This window comes from Mus caroli, chromosome 10 (assembly GCF_900094665.2).
Source record: "Mus caroli chromosome 10, CAROLI_EIJ_v1.1, whole genome shotgun sequence".
NCBI classification, from domain to species: Eukaryota; Metazoa; Chordata; class Mammalia; order Rodentia; family Muridae; genus Mus; species Mus caroli.
Window position 1 is genome coordinate 26,625,733 of NC_034579.1, and position 11,335 is coordinate 26,637,067.

The following is an 11,335-nucleotide window of genomic DNA, read 5'->3' on the forward strand; positions in this document are numbered from 1 at the left end:
TAGTCAGAAAGGACGTCATTTAATTAGTGATACATAGACTTTTGCTTAGAAAAAAGTTACAAAGTAATATAGAAAAGACTAGGTACAGTAATTTAAAAAACATATTTATAAGTATACCTTTCCATACTGTTTAATAGTCTCTTGTTTATTGCTTTCTCCACACAGCAGAGAAATGAAGTGCATAAGAATACATGCTGTGTCTTTATCTTTCAAATATAAAATCTCATGTGCTCAATTTCAATGTATTAAGAGATTATTTTGTCATTAAACAAGATAAAAAAATCAAAACCAAAACACCATATGTAGCATTAGTCTAATCATGGACAAAAATAATTCATGTACACCTCATTCCATACATTCGTTGTGATTTGGGATCAAATGAAATCTCTAACTTGACCAGGGCATTTACATTATGTAGCTTTTCCCTTCCATATCATCTCTCCTCATCTTATTCCTTCCAGAAATGCAACACCCCTTTCCCAAAACAGACAAAAACAGACATGACATGTTGTCAGGAGAAAACTGGAGAAGTTAAATATATAAAAATAGTCCTGTTGAAACAATAAATTAACCCAAACTCTTGCAAACTGAAGAGTTTTTGAGTTGGTGTCAATGAGCCTCTGGTGGGCACACAGTAGGTAACTGCTTCTAGTGCACTGTATACCTGTAAGTTTACATAAAGAAGCACTGTGTTTTAAACCAGGGTTCACTAGAGAGGTATGGAAGCTTGAAGGCAGAGCAGAAATGCTTGTTAATGGAGGCTCTGGTGGAAATTGCTTATTTCACTGCATAGCTAAATGTCATTGCTTGGCAAGTCTGTATAAAGAAAACAAAAATAAAACTAGGTCTTTCGACTTAATTTCCCTTCATCTTTCTGGCCAATAAAACCCGATGGTTTCCAAAGAGCACTGTATCTGCAGCCTGACACATGGCCTGCTCCTTCCCTTTCTCAACCTAACAGCTATACCTTCCGATCATGTGCTACATTACAGTCCTTAGTTCAGGCACTTAGAAAACATGGCATGTTTTTTCTTCTCCCTTCTAGCATCAGGAGAACTCAGTTATGGCGTTTTTCTTTTCCAAGTCAGGAGTATTAATGCACCACCGGATGGTGACACTGGTGTATTTTCCAAGAAAGTTTAAATGGAAGTAGCCGTGCTGCTTTCAAGTTGCTGATGTCAGTTGCCAAGCTGCCTTAAACAAAGGGAAAAAATAGTAATACTACATTTCCATTTGTGTGAAGTCTGCTTCTCAAGTCGCTTTATTGCTGCTGTGTGGCTCTGTACATATCTGTATGACTACCTTCAGGATGCAGAGGTTTGAAGCTGATTCCGAAATGGACGACATCAGTTACTATTGCAAAGAGATTCAAGAATAAGTTAAAAAGCTCCAACTTCTGTCCCCCAGGGTTGGTAAGGTTTATTGTTTGTCCCACTGCTTGTCTGCTGAGGACTGGAGGCTGCAGATACTGACAAGGGTGGGCTGATTGCCGTTGCAGCAGCAACAGCGGCTGCTGCCGCTGCATTGGACGGGAGCATGGGAAAAGCCCCCGCGAAGGACAGAGGGAAGCTGTGTGCAGCTGCAGTGGCTGCTGCAGCTGCGGCATGCACAGTGGCCGAAAGAGACAGAAGAGAGGTGGAGAGAGGTGGCACACAGGGTGCAACGGTGCCCCCTGATGGCATCCGAAGAGCAGAATCTGCATGGGCAAACGTTGCTGTGAGGAGGGCAGAGCCATGAGCAGGAGGCACTTCTGAAGATGTGGATAGGCGACATGGGGTTGACTCTGATGTGTGGAGTCCATTGGGCTGGAGCAGGGCTGTGGGGAGATGGTGGAAAGCAGCTGCCCAGTGGTGAGGGTGCAGGGGGTGATGGTGGTGGGCCATGGAGGATGTCATCACTGCTGCCTCCCGCTGGGAGGCACAGGTGCTGAGATGAGAGACAAGGCGCACGCGTAGTGGGTCCGATGGGTCAAGGCCTTCCACTGTGCTTAGGTACCTAGCCACTTCTGTCAAGCACTCTCGGAATCCAATGCTCATGAAGTCTGTGGCAAGAGCATGGGCATCAAAGTAGCCTAAAGAGGGGTTGAGGAGAGTCAGAGGTGAAAGGGCAAAAGATGAAAGAATGATATGTCTTAGAAGAACAGCCATCCACTTAGGTTCCACTCTTGTGTTCTCTAGAGATGGGATGACTCTTTCTGAAAACACAATGGCTACTATGATTTTTTTTTCAAGAGTAAAGAAAAGATACTCTACAAGTGGCATGCACAACAACTTTAGCGGTGCTGTAGTCAAACTAGGGTTGAAATGTCACAATAAAAAAAAATAAAATAGGGGCATTCCTGTTTTGAATATCTCCTGGAGTTAGGATGGGATGTCTTAACTTTAGTATTGTGGGATAATGACTTTCCTCAAAAATATGTTTTGTTTTGTTTTGTTTTTTAATAGAAAAAGTCTCAGGGAGTTGACTTTTCCAGAATAGGACCCAGGACCTGTACAGCCAAGTGCATATTCTGCCTCTGAGTACCTCTCTAATCTATAATAGGTTTATTTCATTGAAACCATTTACAATGTATCACTTTATGCTTTGACAGAGCAAAATTTGCCGATTTCCTTTAGACTATTTTATATTCAAAGCCTTATGAGAAACTGTTGTTATGTTTACTGAGTAATCTGGAAACAAGAAAAAGGTGTTTGGGGCAAATATAACCACCAGGTCAGCAGAAGGAGCGCTAGGCTGAACAAGAGACTCTCATGAAGGGCTGAGTATCCACAGTAAGACCGGTTTTCATCCTCAGACCCCAGAACAGTCAGTAAGAAAGTCCCCAGGATTAGGAGCAAAGGCTGTTCCTCATGCGGATGCCTCTATGGAAGGACCGCACATGACAGTCTTTAGGTTCCCCTTCAGGCTTGAGCTTCTGACTTTCTCAAAAGGAGGGAGGCACTGATCACACTCTGCAGACACTGAAAAATTAAGAACTTGGATTTTTCCCTAGAAACTATTATAATTTTATGACAGACTGAAAAGAACATATTAACTTCTTTGAATTTCACTGGTGCTTGTGAAGTAAGTGGCATTTGCGGTTTGCTTGCTATATGGCTATATATGGCTGGGACTTATTGCATCTTAAGGAACATGAATTATGTAATTCCTATTTTCTTGTTGGAAGCAGAGGGAAATGATGATGAGCAGCTGTCTCATGTAAGTGGGTCTTGAGCCAACAATAACACATGCCGATAACCACTTCCTCTGTAACAGTGCAGGTTTCTAAGCTTCAAGCAAATTAATTTAAAACCATCAGTGAGGAGCCCTTCATCATTGTCTCTATGCTACAAAGGATGAAACTGGGGCTCAGAGAGACTGAGTTGACTTAGCCCCAGTGACAGAGCTAATGAACTGGAGAAACAGAAGTCACTATCATGCAAGTACCTTTGAGCCCATGTCCTTCCTCTGTGCTAGAGGCAACTGGGAGTCTGGGCATGTGAGCAAACACTGGCAGACCCTCTTGTTCAAGGCCCACTCACACATTCTTCCTGGGATGGCCACTCTAGGGACCTAGCAGTCAGAAAACTTATATGCCAGATGGTTGGAAATGTCTGCTTACTAACTCATCTGGGGTAAATTTAGGACTGCTCAACTAGTCATGAGTAAGAAGTAATATAAAACGTGCTATAAGGTGAGAGGATAACCTTACCCTTTAGAAATACAACATATGCCAAATATTTGAGCCCTTGACAGCAATTCTTTACCTCATGGCTACCAATTTGAGAGAAGGTAGAGTCATCCATCCATAGCCTTCCTTGACCACGTCTAACTTCACTGCTCTCCTGGACTCCCAAGGTAGCCGGTTAGACAGTCATACTACTTAGGACCTGTGGAGCATATGCTGCTAGCTTGACCCTCGAAGACCAGCAGGTTACTTCCAACTCAGGTCACAAGTTGCAGCCAAGTTAGGTGGGATAACTGACTTTTAAGATCTAACCATTGGCTTTTATGTTACAAGAATATTTGCATCCTATATTGACTGTCCTTGGTTCAAGACAGTTTCTTGGACTACTGTGACCTTAGGCGGATTATAGACATCATGTACAGCGAGCAGTCTCTCCTCCTGCCATAAGTATGGGATGGTTTGGGTCAAGGCTGATGCTCTAACAGTTTTCAGATTAGTAAAAGTGATTTGCCTTTAATTCCATGCCCTGCCCTGCCCCGCCTTGCTCAAATCTAGGGCCATAGACTGTGGAAAGGAAGCTTATGCTGCACCTTGGAGGCCTTCAGCCTTCAGTCCCAGCACTTATACTTTGAAGCTTTCTCTCTTTGTTCAGTTGTGAATAAATCTGGCTGAGATAGATATCAAAGGCACCCTTGAAGAGCCATAAAGGGCAACCTGAAGTCAAACTGGAGTGGAAGCAGGAAAATAAATCTGAATGAATATTATGACTCTCACAGTTTCATCCTTTGTTTGTTTGTTCATTCTTTTAGCATGGGGGTCCTACTCTAACCTGACAAGTTTTCCATAATGTACTACTGCCCAGTACAGAGGACATTGTACCATGGCATGTGGAACTCTTGTGAGTTCCCCCCAGGACGAGCCTGTTCTATTGTTTTTAGTAGAGATTTCGAACCTATACTTCAAATGTTGTGGTTGGTGTAAAGTCAAGATAGCCAAAATGGTCTGGGCAACAATGACAAAGCCTAATTCTAGAGTCATTTCCTTTAAATGGCTAAATTATTTGGGTTCCAGTCTTGGTTGAATGAAAGTGAGAGAGGAGAGTCCTGAGTCCCAGCCTTGATCATATCTGGATATTTGTGTGTTTGTTTTGTTTTTCTGTACAGATTCCAGCATGAACGTCTCAAATCCCAAACAAATGTCTGACCAGGCTGCTGTGAAGGAAGCTTTACTCCCACATTATTACGGAAGCAAACATAAGTCCAGGGTCAAATGCTTCTTTTGTTCCAGAGGATCTTTCCCAGGAGTTCAATCTTGCCATTAGCATTGATGTCCACAGCTTTAATCTGGGACTGCCTAGCTCAACTTGTCAGAAGGCTGTTCAACTGTGACTTCCTTATGATATTAGAGGGAAAGGAAGAAAAGAGAAAGGTAGAAAGGGGGTGACAAATGGTACCAAACCTTACCTTTACCCCCTGTAGCCTGGAGCATCTTCAAATGATCCACTGTCATTTGCAATATTTCAGCCTTTTCCAACTTGGCAGATCCCTTCAGAATCAAATAATAAAGTCTCATGAGTCCTATAGAAACTATCTTAGGACATTATATTATTGAACTTAGTAATATAGTTCCAATTTTTCCTCTTATTATAAAAGTCTATGTTTAATTTCATCACAGGAAAAACTTGAATTGAAAAAATTTTAATTGTATATATGTATGGGTATGTGTGTGTCTATGTGTAAGTGTGAGAGAGAGAGAGAGAGAGAGAGAGAGAGTGTGTGTGTGTGTGTGTGTGTGTGTGTATGTGTGTGTATACAGGCAGATACCTATGCAGGTCAGCATCAGAACCTACTAGAGCTGTATTTATAAGTGCTTGTGAGCCACCCAGCGTGAGTGTTAAGCCCAAATTTGTGTCCCTTAGAAGAACAGTTCATTCTCCTAAACTTTGAGTCATCTGGGTAGACTCTGAATTCATTTTAAACTTTATATTTAACACATCAATTACTACAGCATAGCTGATGGCATTAACTTGCAAAGTCCAGAACAAAGCATCAAAGAAATGATTGACTAAATAAATAGTAAGAGCAATTGAGTTCCTAAAATCATCCTACAAATACTATGCCAGCTGAAAAGCTCTTGAACTTTAAACTCTGCCTTCATTAATGATACAATTTCTTAAGGGACATTTTATGGTCATTACTATTGAAGTCTGCAGCAGTTAAACAGTCAAATATTAATTCTTGAGGATACGGATATAGTACTTTAACAAAGCATCAAAAGTAGAATGTTCAAAAGTAGAAAAATCCCAGTAAGTCTTTAAGATAAACCAGTAAAGGAAATGACTTAGGAAAGACGTTCAAGGTCACCAGCAGGTGTCACTGTGAATTCTAGGATCACAAACAAAGGACCAATTTGCAGTTCACTTAAGGAGCATCTTTTGTGCCTAAGGATTTACCAACCATTCGAAACCATTCTTAAATATTTCTGTGGTAAATGTGCAGCTTCATGTGGGTCCCCTAACAGGTGAAGGGGGCTGTCTTCATCTCTGTTCCCTGCCATTAGATCCCCTTTCCCTACCTGGACTGCCTGGTTGTGCCTCAGTGGGAGAGGGCATGCTTAGTCCTGCTAGGACTAGATTTCTCAGGATGGGGCTCTCTTTTACTGAGGAGAAGGGGAGGGGACAATGGGGGGATTTTAAGGTGGGACTGGGAAAGGAGAAAGGATGGGACTGTTATCGGGATGTAAGTGAATAAAAAAAAGTAAATTATTGGAAGAAAAAAAAACCTTATAAAACCCTACAAAAAACAAAGTCTTGCAAATACATTTTCATTGCTCCTCTTCTTAAATAAAGCGAACGTTAGAAACCAAATGAAAGAAACGCCTCACTGATAGTAACTTGGGACTTGGTGGCTTCAAACTAACTTGCTAGAGGAGCTGAATAATTAAACCAATATTTTTTTCACTATACTTAAAAAAAAATTATCAGCAAATAGTAAATAGCAGGAGTGTCAGTTCTTCAGCAGCTCTAAAGAGTATTCTCCTCTAATTGTGGCAGGGCCAGCTCACGGGGGTTGGCAGCCAGACTCTGTAAATGGGAAAGCTTGTGTTTACAGTAACTAGCTGTCCAACGACTGAGGTTTGCTCTTAAGGTTTAAGTCAATAGTTAAGAAAAGAGCCTAACAAACCAAGACTAAGGAAAAAGATCACAGAGTGACTGCTTCTCAGTGTCACATTGTAGATATTTCAGTACTCAAAAAAGTACTCAAAAAAGCACAACAAACAAACAACATACGTCATCTTCTCTTCATTTGCAGCGCATTAATCCAAAGCATAATTTATAGTACACGTAAGTTAGCAAAGACAGACTTGGCATATGAAGTGCAGAGTTTGTGCCTATTTCTTCTCTGTCTTAAATACACAGAGTCAACAGTAGCATATCATGCCCATACTTCTCCTTGTTCACCATGTCCATGAAGATGTCTCGGGAGCTGCTGTGAAAGCGGCCAATGGTGGCCCTGGATGGCCTCCAAAAGCTCTTCGTGGGGCTTGCTTTACAATGTTTGCAGAATCACGAAGTAAACAAACCGACAAAAATGGCATAAACAGCCAACACCCAATTTGGAAGTCAACTGAAAACATTTTCAGCACAGAAATGGCCACATCCTTGGAAATGTGCTCTTAGAAGCTTTTGCATCAGCCATAGTGGCAGAACAAGAGACACAAATCCATAGCCACAAAGGAAAGTGTAAGTGTTTGTTTTCTAATTTTCCAAATGGCAATCATGTTTTCCTTTTTTTAATGTAAAAGAATACCTGAACTTTGAAAAGCAATATTTATGACTAATTTGATTTATTTTTACCAAACTTCCAAATTATATCCTAAATCAAATATAATGTTCTATTAACCCAAGAATTAAAAACAAAAGTAGCTTTCTAAATAAACTGTATTATTATAATTTAGGAAACCAAAACAGAAGCCTTAGTTCCTTAACTTTGATTTTTTTTTAAAAGAGTACTTTGAAAGTTTGAGGGAAAAAATGATATTTCACATACAAACTTTTGTTTTCAAGAATACCAGATACAGCACAGTTTTAAGCAAAACCCCTGCTGGCTTCATGGAAAGAACAGAGAAAGCAGGAACACTAGTACCCTTAAGGGGAAAATAAGCTAAAGAATGGAAATGTTTTCGACTTCATGATGGATTATGTTTTTAATAGTTCTGCCACAACAAAGCATTTTATTGAAATAGCTCTTCTACGCTGGATCAGAGCGTGCAGAGCACACACCATTATTTTAATGATCTTCAAGAAGAATCTACATTCCCAGATGAGAAAGTCAGATGCTCTGAGCTGTTTTTTTGGGGGGTGGGGTGGGGGTGGGAGTGGGGGTGGGGGTGGGAGTGGGGGTGGGGATAACTTACTTGTTTTTCAAAAGCTGTTGGCACTAGTCTTCTCAATTCAGATAAACTGTTATTTATTCGATCCCGACGCCTTTTTTCTATGATCTAGCCCAAAGAAAGCAAAACAAAAATCTAAGGGTACAGTACACATACAGAAAAATTATCCAAGTAAGAAAATAACAACAGTGATACACATGCTTAATTACATGACAAAAGGGGGGTGTCACCTACCCCTCTCCTTTTTTTTCTTGCCATAATCTGAGAGGTAGTTGTAGGTGAATTAGACCTCATCACTGAGCTTGTAGCATGCCTGTGAAGGAGGAAGGCAAGTCAGGTGATGTATCAAGGTAATAGGCCCCCTTCCCTGCCCCAGTTCATGGCACCCATTAATATTCTGACTGATTGCGCATTATATTACTTTTTTCTGTCTGTTGATTTTTTCATATCTATGCTATTTGGGGGCTTTATTTTAGTTTCCAGATAGTAATTATGCCTTAACAATGTTGTTGAGGCCTTGAGACAGCTTAGCAAGTAAAGGCAGTTGGCCACAAAGTGTGATCATCTGGCATGAGCTCCAATCTTTTGGGCCCACAGGATGCATGGGGAAGAACCACTTGTACCTCCACAAACAGAACTGACGGTGACAGTGACATGCAGCTAGCCGGACACGTAAACTAAATAAGTAAATATGATTTTCGAAATGCTATGCTTCCAATTCAAGTGGCAAAAATGAACCTGAACTTTTGAGTTCTCTAATGAAATGATAGCCAGTTAGGGTGACAGGTCGGGGATTAGTGTGTCCTATTTCTCCTCATGTATTTCTTAAAAGTCAACCATCCATCTGGATGTGTACTCCTATTCTCTTCTGCCAGACATACAAAATGTTCAAGAGCAGCACATGTTGAATGTGTCTCTACATGCGACTTTTAAAACAAAACCTTATTCTCCTACTATCCCAAAACCTTATTGGATAGCCTAAAAAGAACAGATTGCAAGTTTTGCATATTGATCCTTTAAAAGAATATCCTAACCATATCGTTGGGTGGAAAGTTGAAATTTAGTTTTTGCACTTTTCATGCTTTAACTTTGAAAATTAAACTGTGCTACCAGCCTTGAAACTAAGCTTATATCTCGAGAAGCTTCAGTTCACCTTGCGTTTACTAAAAGGTATTTTTAGACTGCAAGGTTCAATCAAGTGATTATTTGGTGGTGTAGCTGGTCCATTAATGTATACTCTCCTAGGACTTTCTGTCACTTTGAAATTCACAGGAACTGTGCTTCTTTAGTGTCTTAAACTCTCCAGGTCCTCTTTAGTTTTAAGAAGTTCTATTACCACCCCTTCGGCTCACTTCTGGGTCTTAATTTGAAATCAACCGACTCCTTCTTCCTCACCCCTTCTCGTGACAGCCTCCGGTTTCATTTAAAAAAAAAAAAACTTTAACAATGAGAGAGTTGGTAAACTGTCTCTTAAGTATCGTTTTTGCTTTTGCTATTTTTCCGGCTTTGGTTTCTACGTCTAAAAATAAGACTGTGAAATAAATCCAGTTTTCTATATGCCGGAAGGGTTTCACTCTTTGAGTGACAGCTGCAAATAAATAAATAAGGTGCTTCTGGGCAAGCCAATTAGAAGCAATTATCATTTGACCCCCCAACGCCCACCCCCGCCTCTAAAATGGCTGGGTAATCTTGCTCTCACAGGAAACAGGAGGTCTGTCTCCTGTGATCAGAACCTTGATCTTCTGGAGACTAAAGGACAAGCAGGCAAAGCAATGCTGCCTCATCCGCTCCTTACATCTGTCACTCATGGGTGGGTCAGCCAGATCACCCTCTGTCGACCTGCGCAGCTCAGCCTGTTTAGCTCAGATGCTTTACCCCCTCAAAAACTCAAGTCGCGATCCCAGTTTCTCTCAAAACAGAAATCCAGTTGTTTTTCTTCTCTCCTGACCTATTTTGGAACTGTCCCTAAATACAGTTCCAGTACCGGGGGCGTCGCCCGGACGTGCCAGTATGCGTGCCCTGTGCTGACAGCCCTGGACCCTCCCTCGCCATCTCCTGCACGCTCCAGTCCAGTTCCCTTCCAGTCGCTCCCACGCCTGGTGTGAACCCCATCTCTCGCCCCACCCGACTCTAGCACCCGCTTCCCGGGGAAAACGGTTTCCTCTCCACCCGAAGCTCCCCGGCCACCCTCCCGTTTTTCCGCGCTCACCCGGGGTAATTGTTCTCGCTCCCCACATCGATGGTCTCGTCCAGGTCGCTTTCGGAGGTCGTTTCCTCACAAGGGCGCTTCATCGCGACGAAGGAGGAGCAGCTACTGACGCCTAGCGGAACGCAGCGCGCTCCCCGCGGGCTTCCTCCCTCCCTCCCTGCCCGGCTTCTGCAGGCGCCGCTCCCTCGGCGGCGCAGTCCGCTCCTGGAGGTTCTTTCCCACGCTGCAGCCCAGCCAGGGCGCAAGACCCGGCACTGGCCACGCCCCCCAGCGAGGGCGGGGCCCCCCGCTTCTTCGCGTGTCCGCCCTGGCCACTCTCCAGGCCCCGCCTCCCTGGGACGGTGTGGCTTTCTATTGGTTAATATGGAGGGGCGGACCCGCGCTGGCCAATGGCTGCCGAGAGGCGTTGGCAGAGGCGTGGGAACGCGGCCGCGCACCTGGGAGCGGGGAGTGGAGCGCTGGGGTTGACCGGCGGCGGTGGGAGCGGGCGCAGGCGCGAGAGCGCACGGGGCGGGCGTGTTGGGCGAGGGCTCCCTGGTTTTGGGCCATCACCTGCAAGCCGTGATCTCTCCCGCCGAGTTTCTACCCTCGGTTTAAAGAATAACCGCTAGCGCGTGGCTGAGTGCGAGTGAGCGTGTGTGACGTCTAGGGTAGGAGTGCTAGGCTCGGCGACCCACCCCTCTGGGCTGTCCCTCTTCTGGATCAAGCTGCTGAGTGGCTGACCGGAGCGGTCATGTTGACCCTCAGGGGATTTTGAAAGCTTTAAGTCAAAGTTATTTTTTTCACCCTGCCAGCTCCGCAGCCTCTAGGTTGTGGGCAGATAAAGGACGCCCGCTTACCGGTCCAGGTACCTAACTGCAGGAGGTTGTCCCGGTGCATTGTTGGATTAGTCACCTCTGGCTACTTCCTTTGTGTCTCTGGACTCAGAAATTGGAGGGAGGGGGTGTAACTATCTCGGTAAATGGTAGGGTTGAGTGGTGGTCTCCCTACTGATGGGAAAGAGGGATTTCAGGACACAAATCTGAGTAGGTTTTCGAGTTCAAAGTTCTCGGATTTGGATTATCCAA

General features: G+C 43.4%; 1 protein-coding gene across 1 annotated transcript; it reads right to left on the reverse strand.

Moving 5' to 3' along the window:
- Hey2 (hes related family bHLH transcription factor with YRPW motif 2) lies at nt 1–10,480 on the reverse strand. The gene is made up of 5 exons (XM_021174386.1): nt 10,269–10,480; nt 8,294–8,372; nt 8,084–8,167; nt 5,131–5,212; nt 1–2,071 (listed from the first exon to the last, which is right to left on the reverse strand). Exons 1-5 carry the CDS (start codon nt 10,349–10,351, stop codon nt 1,380–1,382), a joined length of 1,020 nt encoding a protein of 339 aa, XP_021030045.1. The 5' UTR covers nt 10,352–10,480; the 3' UTR covers nt 1–1,379.
- Between the last annotated feature and the right edge of the window lie 855 nt (nt 10,481–11,335).